The 18,252-nt window shown below is 40.2% G+C and overlaps 1 protein-coding gene across 1 annotated transcript; it reads left to right on the top strand.

Moving 5' to 3' along the window:
- Window positions 1-251: 251 nt before the first annotated feature.
- On the top strand, window positions 252-17,619 carry LOC119734425 (phosphatidylinositol 4,5-bisphosphate 5-phosphatase A-like). The gene is made up of 13 exons (XM_038207925.1): window positions 252-409; window positions 1,033-2,805; window positions 3,101-3,224; window positions 6,403-6,500; window positions 10,775-10,899; window positions 11,422-11,474; window positions 11,853-11,919; window positions 12,819-12,926; window positions 13,115-13,285; window positions 13,904-14,019; window positions 15,110-15,246; window positions 15,752-15,798; window positions 16,532-17,619. Exons 1-13 carry the CDS (start codon window positions 252-254, stop codon window positions 16,612-16,614), a joined length of 3,060 nt encoding a protein of 1,019 aa, XP_038063853.1. The 3' UTR covers window positions 16,615-17,619.
- The last annotated feature ends 633 nt before the right edge of the window (window positions 17,620-18,252 follow it).

Raw genomic sequence — 18,252 nt, 5'->3', positions numbered from 1 at the left:
TACCATTCACCAGCACCTTGTCTCCAGTTGTTTTCATCCGTTTATTGTTTGTAAATATTGTAAATAGGACTAGTAGTAGTATTGATATGTTACCATTCAGCACTCCAGGCTCAAGAACCAGTGAGTTTCAAGAACATAGGTCTGGGAGCTAGATAAGCCAATGTTAAAAAAATTCCCGATGTTCGCGCTAACCTATATTATTTATTATTACTATTAAGTATTTGTTCTTATCCACCATTTTGCTTTCAGAAATGGCCATGGACAGTTTGGTTGGTTTAGACTCCATCTCCAGTCTGGATCCAGATAACATGCTGTCTGCAAGGTCCACCAGCTCGTTAAGTTCTACGGATGATGTCTTATCCGGCAATCCATCACGCAAGAAGAAAGCCAACACACTCTCTCGCTTGAGGTATGCGGATGTTGGGCGCAATCAGTGTATTTGCGTTACTACTGGATCGCGCAGAAACGCGATGGCGTGATTGGTCAATCCTGTACGAAATTTTAGACTTTGTTTCCTTTTTTAAAACAATCCTCTGGTGTCGTTTATAAGAAAGAAAAGGGGATCGACTGACGGCAGCACGATTGACCAATGGCGACACTCTCGACCAGTATCGTAACGGAATCGACCAATCACGTTAACGCATTTCTGCATGATCGAGCACTAAGTGCAGATCCACTTATTGTGTAATTTGATCATTCTGTGTACAATTGGACCTCTTTAAGTTCAAAAAGGACCAAAAAGTTGTCAACAGTTCACTTGGTTTAATGAAATTTTACTCTAAAATCACATCTGCCATGCTGTCATTTCAGAGAAAAACACTTCCTTATAATTGGGGAATTATTAAAATATTTGTAGGAGATCGTATTTGAATACTGCACCCAACCTACATGTAGTATGGAACTACTATTTTCAACATTTTCAGTGGTCTTAAGAAAGAAAATGGTTTTAACAGTTTTTACACTGTATAGGAGTCAATCTTTTCTTGAATGTTTTTGTAATTTTTTATTTGTATTTTCTGAATTACAATGTAGGAAACTTAAAAAGCCAGGATCTGCCATTCTTCAAGGGAAGGTAGATGGACTGGCGTCCTCCTCACCCATCAGTGACATCAAGGATTTAGCAGGGAACCAGCTGGATAAACACATCAATGGAAATATTACAGACGTGTCGGAAAGCGTGCATGAAACCAAAGAGAGTGCCGACAGCAGAATTCAAGACGGAAGGGAAGAAATCTCATCATTTTCGTCTAGAGCGAGGGACTCGCTTAAGTTGAAACCGTCACCTTCTCCCCGCATCAAGCCTCGCCGCATCAGGCCACTAGATGGCACTCTCGATAGCTCAGAGGACAAACTGGACAGTGGTAGTGCAAGACGTAACACTAGTGAGCTAGACAGTTTGATCGGTCCACTGCCGCTTGCAAGACCGACAAGGGTCACCCCGCTTGACGGAGAGGTGGAACCCATCACCGTGAAAAATGGCACAAGTACAGACTTCACAGATATGAAAAAAGACACAAACAGCAATAGTTTATTGAGTATCGAACCTAAACCCTCTCCCCGAGTCAAGCCCCGCCGATTTGCAAATCTGGGAACGGACTCGAGTGATATTGCAGCAAAACCTAAGGAACGGACGGAAAAACGTTCTGTGTTTTCAGAAGAATGGTCTACTGTTCAAGACGAGCAGAAGACGAAAGAGGCCCAGCTCAGTAATGGCATTTTCAAACCAGTTTCATCAAGTCTGGACCGTGTTTCGATGCTGCCCCCTCTTGAAATTACTAAGACAACACTCAATGAAAACACTGTTGAAGACTTGCCTGAATCACTGCAATCGGACAAGAAACCTGTTGAGGAAAATATTGTCCCAGTGGCAGTTGCGACAGAAGAAGCAATACTGCCCCAGTCGTCTGAAATAGTCCAAAGTGGCCCGGCACATTTGGAAAACTTGACAAAATCAAATGCGACATCCGAAGCAGTGTTGGAAGAAGCTTCCACACTCGATGATGCTGTGAACTTTGATGAGGATTCAGATGCTGAAGATTTAATAGTCGTTCCGGATAATAGCCCTACGAAAACCAGTCTGGTGACAACAGAAAACATCATGAACGAGTCAATAAGGCGAAGTTCAGGAGATGGGGAAAGTGACCCTGTAGACAACATCAAAGGTAGTCGGACTTCTCTCCGAAGTAGTTCCGATTTCCTGCTTCCTGTAAAGACCTCCACACCTTCGAAAACTGAGTTGAAACAGGAAACCTCGTCGCAAAATACTGACGATGAAGAGGATCTTATTGTGAGTACTTTTGCAGACAAGGCCAACGGAGGAATTGAGGAAACGATCACCGCTACCCAAAATCAAGGGGAGGAGTCAGTAATGAAGCGTGTGACTCCTGAAGAATTGGCGGCAGAGCTGAACAATTTGAGCGAGGACGAAACATTGAGGGCGCCCTCTGAGTCCGTCCGAACTGACTCAACTCTCAGAGAAGGTGGTGATATCGACGATGAGAGTGGGGAACAGACTGTTATCCAACCAACTGTGAATCACACCAGTATAGAGTCCGGTGCCCATACTGAATATGCAGAGATCCCCAGGAGTGATCGCCCCTCCCCCCTTATTGGCGAGGCCCCGCCCTCGCTTCCTGTCTCCTCTGCAGACTTTGCCTCATTCAAACCCGACGACATTGACAATTCTGTAGCCATGTCGGAGCCGATCTTAGGAACTGCGAGCTGCTCGCATCTCTCAGACACTAGCCGTTCCTTCATGTCCACTGGAGCACTGTCCACGATTACCACAAGAACTGCCAGAAACAAGTAAGAACATGTGGAGATTTTGCTTTTTGCCATTCACAACTTCTCGTAAGATGTCCCTTGAAAAGTCCCGTTTTAATAATTTTAATAGTTGTCCCTTTACCTTTATACCCAACTGGACTAAATGACTGACTGACTTATGCGCCTATCAATTATTCCCCCCCCCCCCCCCATGAGACTGAAAATGATTGAGTATCGATCACCAAGTGATTCACATTGTGTCTTCATGCGTCATCCTCACTACTGATCAATTTCCTTCGATAAGTGATCAATTAATCGATTATGCTCTGTCGTACAGGACCTACCTAACTGGCGGGGCGAGTACGTCAGGATCATTACTCAGCAAAGAAGAGCTGGAGCGATTTTTCCCCGATCGGAAGGTCAAGATCTTCATCGCCACTTGGAACATGTGTGAAGGAAAGGTAACATTTGTAAAAATCGCAATACTGACAACCATTTATTTTGGTGTGGTAACTGCAAATGTCGCAGTGAAATTACAGTTGATCTCATAAAATGTTGGGACCTAATTAAGCATCTTAGGCCTAGAGGATAAAGCTAACAAAATAATGTTGTGTTTCTGGTTATTGCCCCCCAAAAAAGGATATTTACACAACACGTATGTATACGGAGGACAACTGGACAAATAGACATACATAATGTACTTGATTTCATGCTAACATCCCAGGCTTGTATTTGGGGTATTTTTCACAAAACACAGCATTTTTGTATTATGGTCCTAAGCAAGAAATAAGTGCATGAAACTGTCATTAATTACATTTTCCTTCAATTTAGCACGGAATAGTAGATAGTTTCCCCCAAAGTATCTGCCTTTTTCTTTTGTTCCCATACATTTTGCTTACATACCAGGATGTTTAGAACATTTTTGCCATGTGAACAGTAGCATAGTGCAAGAACCTTATAAGTACGAGGCTACCATTGTTTATAATGCGAACAATTTCTTGTAAACTCTGCGTTTTATAGGTCTTGGTTTGTTTTCTCAAATGTTAACAAGACATTGCCAAGGCAACAACGGTTCTGCGAACACTTTTCTCGCAATCAATCATTAATTTTCTAGATTGACATTCCACATTGACGAGATGTTTATCTTTCACAAAATCTAAGTTATAATTGACGTTCAAGAACATACACGAACTAACATATATCTGTATTTGCTGGGTTGAGTGGGAACATGTTTAAAGGTGAAGTCTGCACAAATGTTGCATATTATTTACATAACATTATTTTATTGTAAGCATTCAGTTATTACCAAAGTAGAACCTTCTTCCAAAATGTCATGAATTTCCTACCATGTTAATACACAGAAGAATTCTCTAAGGCCAGAAACAAATTATCAGAATTTGAAACGAAAGTCAGTTAATACATGTAGGCCTGTAATTTCTTTGGAATTCTCCAAACAACATTTTTTACCCAACCAAATATCTCAACAGTAGTATATGTCATAACAGCCTTCAAATGTTAAATTTTAAATTTTTCTAGAAAAAGTACACGTTGTAAAACTGAATCAATGCAAATTGAATTTGGAAAGATTTCTCGGAGAAACTTGCGAGATATGTAAGAAGTAATCATAATAACAGCGTGATCAAATTGGCAATTTCTCAATGTCTTCAGATGTACAAATGTACATGTGGTACTGTATAATGTACAGCTTGCTTATGTGACGGTCTGCATATAAGATCCATTGAGTGCAGACCAGTAAACTAGGCCCAAAATTGCCTGTGCCGGCCAAATCATCATTTAGTTTCTCTATAAAAGCTATAACTAGACACCATTTGTCATAATTTCATGAAATGGGCTGTTAATTTATAGCAGACATCGTTACACTAAGCTGTTCAATTTTTTTGTGTCCGTCGTTGCTGGAAAAACATGAGAAAACAATGTTCGTTTTCAACCGTCAAATTGCAGCTCATGGAATTGGTCATGCATAGAACCCATAGGTCACAGGGAGTGACTGAGTGCCGGATCGGTTGTGGGAAACTAATTAGCGGTACATGTACATACATACCTACTGTACCCGAGCATATGTACGAAGTCAACAGCTGCCTCGCGGCCGTTAACAGATGAAGTATTTGAGAAAAACCTTTGTTCTCAGTGATGATTAGGTCCTAACCAAGTACCGATACAAAACTCTTCTTGTGAGAATGACAGCATGCTAGGCTCAACGATTTCACAGGATGCTTCATTCTATTATTTACTTTAGCGAAGTAGGCTATTAACGAAGTAATATTTTGGCAGTTTAATTAGTGAGGGTTTGCAGATGCAATGTCCATTACCCTAGAAATGAAGGGTCCCAGCTTTGAGCCGGTCTTTGGATTTGTATTTCTGAGAAATTTGGGAGAAACCTGGATCTGACAGCTCCCTTTTACAATGGAGTGGAGACATCATTTTTCAAAATGGCGATGGGTTTCAGCTCTACATTTAAGGATGATCATCTTTGGAGGGAAAAATCACCCAAAATTCATCCATTAACCTCCCAAAAATTGAACAAAAACTAAAAAAAGGATGAATGGAGCTTTAATTTGATGTATGTCTTCATCAACTGTGAGACTTCAGAGTATTTTTCCTGAATTTTTGAAGTGGGTATTTTTCATCGATGTCTGTGGGAATTTATTTACTGGTCTGCACCAGTAGTTAAATGTACATCATATGGAAAGCAATAGTCATTATAATGCATTATTAGATAGAGAGGGATCTTTTCATGCAGTGATTGCTGATGAACGATCCTCATTACTGCTGCTGAGGGGTTTTCTCCCGATGCTTGTTCATGCTTTGTCCTCTGATGCGTTGACAGGAAATGACTTACAGAAAGCGTCTCTCCGATGTAAAGTCATTCAAGCTGAAATTGCATTTTTATATAATACCCTTGTTTTTTATGTAGTCCCAAGAATATCCAATGAGCAGCATCACGCACAGGGCATTCTGAGGTTTACATATATTCTCCACGTGCTATTTTAAGTTTCAGCCTGAAAAAAATAAAGATTTTGTTTTAAATTTTTGTTTTGTTAGTAATACCAAATTATTAACTTTTGAATGAGACATCGAGCAAAATAGTCCGCCCACATTTGGTGATGGAATGTTAGTTTACCAATTTCTAATTATTTGCGATGTATCTTTTTGTGCCTTATTGGTGCAAAAGCATCCGTAATAAAAGCCTATTATCAGAGGGTTGAAAATGTTTAAAACAGAAAAGAATAGGTTTTTTTAAAAATGCATTAGGAGAAAAAAATTGAATATGTCGAAGAACACAAATAGAGTATCTTCAAATTTTTATTTATATTTTGGCAAAGATCTGCAAACTTGATGTATGTTGAATAATCTGCCTGTTTTAAAGTATTGAAAATATCGACTCAAAAAAATGCATTTATTCAAAATTGAAGTAAATTTAAATTTCCGCATGGATGACACAAATGATTGTTGCATGTCAAAAAATAACCAATATGAAATTATAAAATTAAATTGACTTAAAATATTAATTAAAAATTCACTATTTTAATTTGATAAAAATAACTTAGTTATTTCCAAATGTTAGTTAAAACAGTTTATAAAAATTCATTCCATGTGTACTTTTTGGGTCTTGGTCAGGTATTACCGGATAATCTTGAGGAGTTATTGCTTCCAGAAGATTGCGTCTTGGTTCAGGATCTCTATGTCATCGGAACACAAGAATCAACATCAGATGGGTAAGATGCGAACTCAGTAGAATAAACCTTCTTTTTTGTTTACTTTCAAATTCTTTCTTCTTTTTTTTTGAAAGCTTGATTTGCCTTCGCAATGCAAAATGAATAGTCGGTGCTGTCTAGGAACTTGTGAGAATTGCAGTCGACTCTCGTTAATACAAACACTGTTAATACAAATTCTGGTTATAACAAACAAAAAGCTTTGGTCCCGACTGAATTTATGTGCTCAATTAATGTGACCATCGGTCCTCTTAATACAAAATTCTGATATAACAAACATTCTGGCTAGGTCCAGTTGAGTTTGTATTAATGGGAGTCGACTGTATCCGCTCCGTTCACAAGTACTCCCTCAACAGCAATGAAAGTACAGTTGGGGGTGACCGACCGACGCCATCTTGCCTGACTCCAATTTTGCCGTGACTCGCAGCGGTACCACTGCCTGTACATAGAACAAATCCCCTGGTGTACGTGCGTCACACACAAGGAATGGTGCGCGTCAACCAGCTAAATGTCCCACCCATGGGACGTTGTTGCTAGATAAAAGGGCGCCCTCTTTCGTTGGCGCACGGAGCCCATACACCTAGGTCCTTAGGGATATTTTTTCAATCCTCACCACATTGGGAAGTACCGGGGCGTTCGGCTGTTCGCGTATTTGAAAGTTGTCTATCAGTGTCATGAAGAAACTATACATGTCATTTAGAAGGCACTATGAACGCTCTAGTTTACATCAAAGTTGAGCACTTGGTGCTTATGTAACACTTTATACCAAAGTCCCCCAAAAAATTCAGAATTATTACCCCCGTTCGTCAGGCCTTGAGACCAGTTTGTGCAGTGCAGCTTGAGATCAGCGCAATGGTGGAGAAAAGCAATTTTAGTAAAGTGTCTTGCCCAAGAACACAAGCACTGTTTTTTTTTCCCGTCGGGTTTTGAACCCATGTACCATCACACATGAGTGGAATACCATAACGATTGGACCACGGCACCTTTTGCTTATGTTTCGCAATTTCAAATGGCTCATTTTCAACTGAATAAGAGGGTTGAAAATGTCCAAAAATAGAGAAGAGTAGGTTTTCTGTTTAAAAAAACATACAAATTGAAAACTCATTATGAGAAACTTGTTTTGTTATAAATATAAATTGTCTATGGGTCATTATCATCAAAATGATTTATTGAAAAATATTTAATTGAAATGCAGTCTTGAAGTACCATTTTTGAACGGCGTTCTTCATTCGATGAAAAATGTTTTAAATAAATAAACCAACCAGCCATATATTTTTAACACTCACAATGGCAAAGTGTGTTGCCAAGCAACTGTTGCCTAGCAATGTTGGTGTGGGCAGCTGTTGTGATCTCTAATATTTATCGTTTGAATGCTTAATAGGGGAGAATGGAATAATTAAGATAAAGAGGTTTTTGTATGTGCTTGTGGATATGACGTGCGTGTCATTTAAAAGTCCTTGAAATTCTATTTGTGAATGAAGTGGTTTGTCTATACACAATTCAGAGGCTGCATTAGATCGAGTCACTCGAGTAAACATGAGTATGGTCCTGAGCACACGAACCGCAAGAGTATGACCCGTGGGCATTGGCGTCAATTGGGGGGGGGGGGACATATCCCACCTACTTTTAAAGATGGGAGGACATCATATCTTTGGCTCCCCCCCCCCCCCCCATGTTTGTAGCCAAAATGTGATTCTAAGGCCAAAAAAAAAAGTCTCCGGTATGCGCGCGCGTCGCCGTAGCCATGCGCGTTGGCAAAATGAAAAAGGTTTTTTTTTCAATGAAAGATGATGTCTCAAAACCGCCAAACTCACTGGTTTGACTGGAATCCTGCTGCTGCACAATTTTAACATGTTTTTAGATTGGGTTATGGTCGAGAATAAGCTTTATGTGGCCTCTCTGGACTCCCATATATTTGCACTAAGTTTAGTCGGGCACCATTTGCAGTCATCAGCCGACATTTGAAGCAAAAAAATCAGGTAAATAAAAAAAGCCGCGTCGCCGCACCACTTTTTGGGCAAGCTCCATACCAGAAACCGGAGACTTTTTTTTTTTGGCCTAAAGCTCAGACTGGCTGATTCAATGACTCCAAACTAGAAAATGATGTTTAAATGTTGATCTTTTGCTAAAAAATTTTTTTTTAAAGTGGTCAGAAATTGCCTCAGATCGCACCACAGAGCGTCTCGAATCCAACATTTTCTGGGGCCTTTACGCTGTTAGGGGTTTGCACTTCGTGCTTGCATTAGTTCTGATCAAGGTACCCGATATGTCTTCCCCCCCCCCCCCCCCTCCCCCTTTACTTTTGAGAAGTGTATGGTGCCCTTGCCCATGGGTTACAGGACAGTACAGTCCTGTGGGAGTATCTGCTCCGTTCACAAGTACCCCCACACCGGCAAAGAGAGTACAGTTGGGAGTGACCAACCGACGCCATCTTGCCTGACTGCAATTCATTTGTTGCGAAGCGCGGCCACTGCGTGTACATTTTCAAATCCCCTGGTGTACGTGCGTCACACACAAGGAACAGTGTGCGTCAACCAGCGAAATGTCCCACCCATGAGACGTCGTTGCTAGGTAAAAGGGCGCCCTCTTTCGTCGGCGCACGGAGCCCGTAATCTTGCACCTGGTGATATCACGTGATTTCAGGACGGCAGTATACATTGCCAACTTTTTCCCATAGTTTACGGCCTTTTCTCATGAATTCTTGTTTCTATATGTACATGTTGTAATAATATTCCTATGGAGTACCATTCGAGAACAAATTATTGTGTTGAGTGTCATCAACAAATAACTTACAACACTACTTGTTGAATATTGTTCAAAATGCTTCAGTGAAATTTGTCTCTAAAAATAGGATTCTTTGTTTCTTTTGTTTCTAAAAATAGGATGCTTTGTCAGCTTACTGGTACAGATGGAAAGATAAGGAAATATTGACAGCTTTTAAATTCAATTTGAAAGAGAATCCATATTTTTTTTAAAGTTTATTGCTGGAATACAGTTTTCTATTATACAGAATGTCAGTCTTAAAGTAATGAAATTAAATTATTTTTGTACAGCTTTTTTGTGGTCATCTCAACATCTGCAATATTTTGTACATGGATACACATAATGGCCAAGAGCCCACATTTTAACCTAAATCTAGTATTTTTTTAATTTTTTTTTTTTTACAATTTCTTCATTTATCACATCCAAAGATGCTTAAATTGGCTTAATCTAATTTTGCCTGGAAGTCAAATTATAGCCAACAAAAATAAATAATGCAGGCCCTCTTTTTACAATCCGTTTTTTCGGGACACCCTATTCATGAAGTACACAACAGCAGATATCATCAGTAAACAACAATTTTAAAATGTCGTTCGCCAAATTTTCAGAGCTAAGCGAATCAACTGAAAAACATTTCATGAGCAGTATGATTAAGCATCATTTTTCTGTGCTTAGCAGTATTTTGTGCATAGTGATTATATTTAATTGATGTCTGCTAAGCAAAAATCTTCTGTTTTCACACTGTAAAAAAATTGAAAAAAGTTTCATTTTGAATCCTTAAATTTACTATGGAACATGGAAAAAATGTTGCATCCTGATGCTATTTTTTTTCATCTTATTATTATCTCAATGAGATCAATCATTGCAAAAATGTTGAAAAGACATGAATCTGGGACTGAGAAACATTTCCAGTTTTGTCAGAGAATACTTTGCAAATGCACCTGACTCTCCATCTGTACACAGCTAAAGAAGTGGCGTCTGGATACTACATTTTTTCCTGGAAAATAATACCACAATTTTGAGCGAATTATGGGGTGTAGCAGCCAGTGGAATTCCAGAAGATGCGAGGGTGTTGCCTCTCATCATATAGGTTACCTATACTGGTATGACTTCGCAGCCAGTACAGCGAAAACAATACGCACTTGGCATCATTCAATTAAGCTTTTTAAACAGGTGCAACTACAATTTTATTTTTCTTCAGATTTTTATTATTTGGTTCTCGTTTCCAACTAACCCCATTTTTAGCGATAAAAAAAACGAAGAAAAATAATTTCTGCTGACCCTGTCTGGAACCCCCCACTAATAAATAATAACAAATGAAAAAATAAAAATTAGAACTTCAGAATTTTTCTATTATCAATCCTCCACTGGTTTCATTGAGAGACTTCCAAGCTAGAGGCCCATTTGTGCTCTCAAGAACCTTGGTTTTAGTACCAAAAACCTGCAAAACAAAGTGAGTAAAAATAGGTCGTCTGTAAATTTCATGTTGTTCTGATTTCCTTCTTCTTATGGCACAGGCAAGAGTGGGAGATTCGTCTTCAGGAGACCCTGGGCCCATCTCATGTCCTCCTCCACTCAGCCACCCACGGTGTGCTCCGACTTACCATCTTCATCAGAAGAGATCTCATCTGGTTCTGCTCAGGTCCGAGTACAATCCTAATGCATCTTGTCATTGATTTAAAGGCACCTAGGATCATTTGCATTTATCTTTAAAGTGACCTGACAATTATCAAAGTGCTTACTTGGATTATAGATCGTACTGATACTAAACACCCTGTGAAATTAGTCCGTCTGGCTTGCTGTCGTGTAGAAGAAATCAAGAAATGTAGGTGTTTTCCAACAATCAGTCAATTGACTGGGTTTTTTTTTTTAAAAGAGTTACAATTATGAAATTGTGTTCGGTGATCAAAAGGTTGTGCCTGGCTTTTCCCTGTTTTCTCGAAAAGTGTAATAATCCACTGTGCTGAAACTTGAACAGGTAAGGTTATGAACATTCTTTAATGGATTTTGAGCGAAGCTAATATTGAAAACGAACAAAATGCATGAACAGCAAATGATCCTATAGGCTATGCCGTTCAAATTTGCATCAGCTTGATGCGGAATACCATCACACAAGACATATCCAGGTCTTGTATTAATACTGACTTGACACTTTCTTCCACAGCTGTTGAAGATGACACTGTGTCCACCAGGGCCTTCTCAATGATCAAAACAAAGGTAAAAATAATTCCACTTGCCAAGCTCAGCTTTGTTTCCAAAAAGTTTTCTCTTTTGGTCGTTCAAGTCATAATCATTGCCTGTAAGGACGCAGTGCACAAGTACCCTTCACTGGTTATAAAGTAAGACTTGGGAGACCACTTGGAGGGACATTCGAACGCATTGCCGACGGCGCCTGACACTCAGGCGAAGACTCTTTGGGTCTGTTCTCATTCAGTACAAAATTTAGTCAGGCAAACTCAGCACTATACATCCCAAACCAGTACATGCACGCGATGTGCTCCTCCTACCATGGCCCTGGAAAGTGGTCACAATGCCTCATCTACCGTTCATGCAGAGCGTCAATAATTGAGCTTGTCCGTGTTTCTTTCTTCGCAGGGTGCAGTAGCGGCTGGTTTTACATTCTTTGGGACATCCTTCCTCTTCATCAACTGTCACTTTACAGGTATAACCATGTTCAGTTCAGAGCGGAATTTGAACCTGTGACATCTAGATAACCGTTCCGGTGCGCTACCAACTGAGCTATCCAGCCCGCGATTTTTTTTCTCCCAAACAACATCCACAAATGGGTGTACGCTATGGTTTTTTGGACTTAACTTTTATAAAAACATGAGAAGAAAATATAAAATTAGAAAAAAAGGGAATTTCAATGTTACAAAATTTGGACTTTATTTCCCTTTTAAAAAAAATCCTCCAACGCCTCAGGTTAGAAAAGGAAAAAAATTCGGGAGTGCAAAACCGAGATTCGAACCCGCAACCCCGCGGTGCAAAATCCTACTTTCTATCGACAGAGCTGTCGCACTGCTCACCAAATTGTGGGGAAACAAACAATTGTATACCTGCGTGCGTATCAAAAAAGTATCGTAGAGGGCGCAAAAAATACGTTTGGGAAAAAAAAAATTCGCATCCAGCCCTATGTTGGCGGTTCCCCAATCTAGTCAATATCTTTGTTCAAGGGGTGTTAGTCAGAAGTCACAAGCCAGTCTGCCATGTAGCCAGGGATCACGCCCAAAGTCACGATGCAGACCTGGGAAATAGCATATTTTATGGTTAACAATTTATATCATGGATAACTATCGCATAAACAGTATATTAACAATCTCTCTAATTTGGACACAGTTTCACAAACTTTAAGGGGATGTTTGGTGTTTTGTTTCTTTAAAGTTGATTTTACCAAGATTCAAAACAAACTCCTTTATTTTTCTTAAAAGGTGTATCATCCAAAACTTCTATCTCAAATGTTTCAGCAGCTTATCGACTACCCACCCCACAAGCATTGTCATTTTCTTGACTCAATTGTATTGAGGTGAGAAAATTACATTTTATTTATTCATTCGCTTGAAGCTGGTGACGAGCAAATCAAGGAACGCATCGCCGACTATGAGAAGATCATCAAAGATTTGCAGCTACCTTTCAAAGTGCCTCCAACCAGAAAGTTCAATAACCTCAACAGTAAGTCAAGACATTCTTTATTGGCTTTTCCACAAAGTTTCGGAAAAGCCTTTGTTTTTGTTCTGATTTTTTTTCCATTCCTCTTCTTTTTGTTCTATCAGAGACAGCTATTAAACCAGGAGCTGTGAGTTTTGCTTGTAATCTGTGCTCACTAAAACTTAATCCTGTGAGTTTTTCTTCCTTTGCAGCTGACGTGACCAGTCGCTTTGACTGCATCTTCTGGTGTGGAGACTTCAACTTCCGTCTAACAGAGAACCGGGCCAAGGTGGAGAACTGGGCAGGGGAACTACGGGACGGGAAAAAGGCGGACTACAGCATCTTGCTGAAATACGACCAACTCAAGAAAAACATGAAAAAAAGTAAGAGAGGAAAAAAGGTAGTGCGCATTGACATGTTAGATTACAAGTTTTACTCAGGTAACCATGGTAGCTTGGTTGAACTCGGTTACAGTGAGAAATGTGCTCAAATCATAGGCCACATCGAAGGCCATTAAGAGCGTGCTGATGCAACAGGTACCTATTTATACTCCATAGTGGAGATGGTCAATGGTTGTAAAGCATCTTGCCCAAGGACACCATGGTCCTGAATTGTCATTGACTAGTGTGCATTTGATGAGAGATGGCCCATCTGTGGTTAGTCATTGCTCGGTATTGAACTTTCTCAGTGGTTGCCCAGTGACATGTCTGGCACATTTACAACCAAATTCAAACTAGTGGTCAGACATTACTGTTGTCCTGTTTCCCCAGTGTACATTATATCACTTACAGCTACCGATAACAAGCTACGCAGACACCCCTGGTATACCGGTTCCAAATAGAAATCAGGACTAGTCACTGAAAAGACAAGGTTCAATTTAAGTCAGGCCAACGCTGGTTTACTGTGGCCAACCATGGTTCTTGTGCAAACTTGCTCCACTCAGAATAAAACGTTTTCTTTGAAGACTTCAATAATTTCCTTGTGCATTTGTTTGATTGCAGAGAGTATTTTCATAGGTTTCCACGAGGAAGAGATTGAGTTCCTACCCACCTACAAATACGACATCGGCGGAGATGTGTACGACTCCTCATCCAAAGCCAGGGTTCCATCATACACGGTAAGTCACTGACGTCAGATTGCCTTCCCGTTTCATCAAGTCTGTCTGTGGTGTCATTCATACAACAGAAATGTACTTCATGAATGCGGACAGGTTTGCCCCAATATGGCACTTGTATGCAAACCTAGCATTGTTCTGAATATGCGCTGCTTGCGTAATTTTTATTCCTAGGAGGGTTAGGGGCAATGTCATGAATAATTCATGTTTATACATGAGAACGGACAATGACATCAACAGTATTGTTGTTAGTTACTCAACTAGTTATAATACATTAAAGCATTTTAAAGAACGGTTGTCATCGAGCTACCACACAGTAGCCTAGTGGATAGCGAGATGAGCTATGGATACAAAGATCCCTGGTTCGAATCCACGTCGTCGCTGCTCATTTTCATCAGCTATTTTTCTTCTCCAAATTTATCACTGAGATAATTTTAAATTAAGGGGAAAATAGAACGAGAACCTAAGTCTTGCAATGATTCAAAGGAAAAACTGAATTATTCATGACATTGCCCCTAACCCTCCTAGGAAAAAAAATTACGCGCACTGCTCCAAAGCTACCTCTATGTGAGTGTCAGCCGGCGTGGGTAATGCATTCAAGTGTTCTTCCCGGTGGTCTTTCTCAACTCTTCTTTAATACCATGGGGGGGGGGGATACATAGGTGGCTAGTGTTTAAAGCGCTCGCCTCACAACACTGTGGCCCTGGTTTGTTGTCGGCTAGGACCATACGTGAGTGGAGTTGTGCGTTGATTCTCTCCTGTGCCACAAGGGTTTTTCTCTGGGCTCTTTGGTTTTCCTCCCTCCGAAAAAAATCAAACACTTCTGATTTCTGACTGTGCTCCGTGGTCATACATGGGTCGTATGGCTGGCTGTCAAAGGCACCTTTAAATGCCAGCGGCTCGACCACGTTGTAGCCGTGTCCTTCACAAATCAGCTTCTCAGCTGCAAGTAAGGATGATTAGCTTCCCAAAATATTATTATAAGTTTATAGCTCTCCAAAAGAGGGCAGCCTCCCACACATAGCCCATTGGCTAAACAAAAAATTGCAATCTAAGAAGTCTTTGACCAATCCAGTTTGTGTTTCATACTCAGGATCGTGTGCTGTTCAAGAGTCGCCGGTCGGCCCAAATCCACAGTGTGCTTTACAATGCCTGCAATAGCATCAAAGTGTCCGACCACCGACCTGTCTATGCAATGTTTGAAGTCAAGATACGACCCGGAAAGGACGAGTAAGTAACATGAAACAGGCCTTTTCCCAAAGAAAATTGTTGAGGAGACCTTCAAACTATTAAGATTGATGTGAACAGTCAACCACTTTCAGTTAGTCTTTGAATTCTAAACACTAGTGCAGTGCCCTTCTAAAATGTGCAAATTGCTTTGCCGCTGGTATCATGAGGTTGCATACTTGCAGAGTTTTGGAGAACTGCTGCAAACAACGCACGCGATTCAATGGTGTTGTTTTCACAGGTTGAACGCACACTCACATCAAAGTTTGTGCCAAGTTTGAAGTTTGACAATGGTCGCTAAACATGTAAGCACCAAAACACTAAGACACACACAAAAATGGTTTGCTGATGAGTAGGAAGGTTTTAATGCATTGAACGATGGCAGTGGTCAAATTTTAGTTTTAATTCCAATGAGTGCATTTTACAGGGCTCCAATTTTTTTTATCCACTCTTTTTTCCCTGTATGTGCTTGTTATTTGTTTACTATTTGTGACATTTTTATTAACAGTTCCTTAACATCCGGAGGCGTGTTTTCACGAGAAGTGTTCAATGAAGGTAGGTCCTACTTGAGAAAAGGACTAGCTCAATATTAAGAAAACGTGCATCTTGAAGTTTGACAGCAAACAATATCTTGGAATATTGGTGACTGTCCTTTACTGTTGTAATTTCAAAAGCACCGTGGACTGAGAGCTGTCCAAGGGCTCATGGGAAACGTCTTTAAGATGAATGGAGTGGGGCTCATTCTACTTCCATCCTACCCCCCACCCCCAACAACAATTGGAAAATCCACTGGAAAATCAAAACAATTGTGAAAGTAGTGAAATCATCCAAAGCCCACTCACAAAATTTAAATCCAGAGGATTGCAGAATCTCAAAGAAATTTCCATATAGACTATCATCATGTTGCAGCCATTTGATTTTTTCCCATTCAAATCAATGTAACCAAAACGAGGCTGGAAGGAAAAATAGTCTGGTTCCTTTTTTTGCACAAAAACATTATCATTCAGTGCTGTTATTAGATACAGGGAACGTGACTGAAATGGCGGCAGCATGATAAAGGTCTATTCTGTATCAAACTGGGACAATGATTTATATACACTTCAAATATGCCCATTGAACCATTGAACTGTCAAAAAGTGAGTGTGCTTTGTGACAGCTTTCTCTCTGTTTCCTAAAATGTTTGGCAAATTTCGAAAGTTGTCTTTTCACATCTTAAGAAAAGATGATTTTTTTGGTGTCGTCCATTCATGATTAAGAGTGTATTTCACATTCCCGTTTGATGTTGCAGCCAACAAGAGACGTTCAGCCAAGGCAGCCATGTCAGACATGATGATGTCACAGAAATCCAGCGCAGTCTGCTCCGTCATGTAACAAAGTCTCCTCAACCACGGCAGTCATTCAATGTCTGGTACCTGCAAGGATTTCACTTGAGGAGCATGAAGCAATGTGCTTTATTGATGGTACCAGTCTATTTTGGTATGGGTCACACAATAAAAAAATGTACTTTTGCACAAAGACAATATTCACTTTGTCGACTGTTTAGTGTAGCAATGATCTTTAAAAGAACATTTTTAGTGTACTGGAATGATTTTGACCAATATTAAACTGTAAAACGCAGGTTTAGTAAAAGTAAAAGTAAGTCTATCACGAGCCAATGTGGCCCATCAGACCAGTGTTTATCTCCGGTTTCAGTAGCATGAAACGACTGAGAATATTTCTACTCCCCCTGGATGGGATGCCAGTCCATCACAGGTTACTCTCCAGCTAATGCCGGTACCCATTTATACTCCTGGGTGGAGAGAGGCAAGTGGGGATGAAGTGGCTTGCCCAAGGACACAATAATAATAATAATAATAATATAGATTTATATAGCGCACTTATCCGGAAAACCCGATCAAGGCACCTACACACACAGAAATAGTCCAGCTCCAGTATGACATATGACCAGCAGCTGGATTCGAACCCATGACCCTGTTTAGAGATACAGCTTTAAGAAGGTTTTAAGGCAAAGCTCTGTGACTTGTAATCTGGTGGATGCTGGATGCTGTTTAAAGTTCGGCTGGATTCAACTTATGTTCACTTTCATTCAGGTTGTGACAGTGACATGAATGGTCTTTCAAATATGGGCATCCGTAACTGGATATTTATGAACGCAGTTTATACAGTGTGTCCCAAAAAAGTGTCCGTCTAAATATTTTGAAATAAACAAAGTAAATTTAGAAACTTTTCAATTGTGCAGATACTCCTAACCCTTGGCCTAAACCCCTGCGAGTGTCGTTAAATTTTCCTCACGCCTCGCTGAACAGTGGTCAATTGATCACAACAAGTTCCTTGCCCTAAAGCCCGAGTCCATCATTTGCAGCTATTCAAAAAGTAAATGGCGTAATTATTGTTGAAAAACATACTTGGTTGAAAGATAGTAAGGGGACTAAACTCCCGTGAAATTATTCTTTCTATCAAGCTGTCTTTTTGAAGAAATCAACGAAAGAAGGCCTTTTCAACGGTGCGTCTTAAGAAGCACCGTTGGAAATTTTCGTTAGTAGTTCGTTTTTTTTATTCGGTGAAGCGCGCGCAAGCGTTGGCACGACGCACACGCGCGCAGTTCTATAATTCATCGGATCGGTGCGCGACATCACGTAGCTGCAATCGGCTAGTGCGAACGTGTCTCGGACGCTGAATTCAGGCCCAATTTAAAACATGATTCAGCAACTTTTGATTTGAAATCGAGATCCTAGAATGTTGTTTTTCTCGAAATATACAGCTGAAGCTGAGCTGAAACTTCATCAGGTTAGTTGTTCAGCACCCTGCTTTAGATTTTGAGCACTTTTGTTGCTTCAAACGAACAAAGTGCACAAATTACAAATGATGGACTATGCCTTTAATCAATTTCAGTGCTGTGTTATGTCAGCAGTATAATCCTTCATGTTGTGAAAAAGGACTGCGGTTGGGTTTGGAATCTTTTGCCTGGCTGTCAGTCATCATGGCAAGACCTCAGTTTAATGCTCTAGG

This window comes from Patiria miniata, unplaced genomic scaffold (assembly GCF_015706575.1).
Source record: "Patiria miniata isolate m_02_andy unplaced genomic scaffold, ASM1570657v1 HiC_scaffold_27, whole genome shotgun sequence".
Lineage (NCBI taxonomy): Eukaryota > Metazoa > Echinodermata > Asteroidea > Valvatida > Asterinidae > Patiria > Patiria miniata.
Note: the sequence above shows the minus strand (reverse complement) of the source record. Positions and strands in the feature narration are given on the sequence as shown.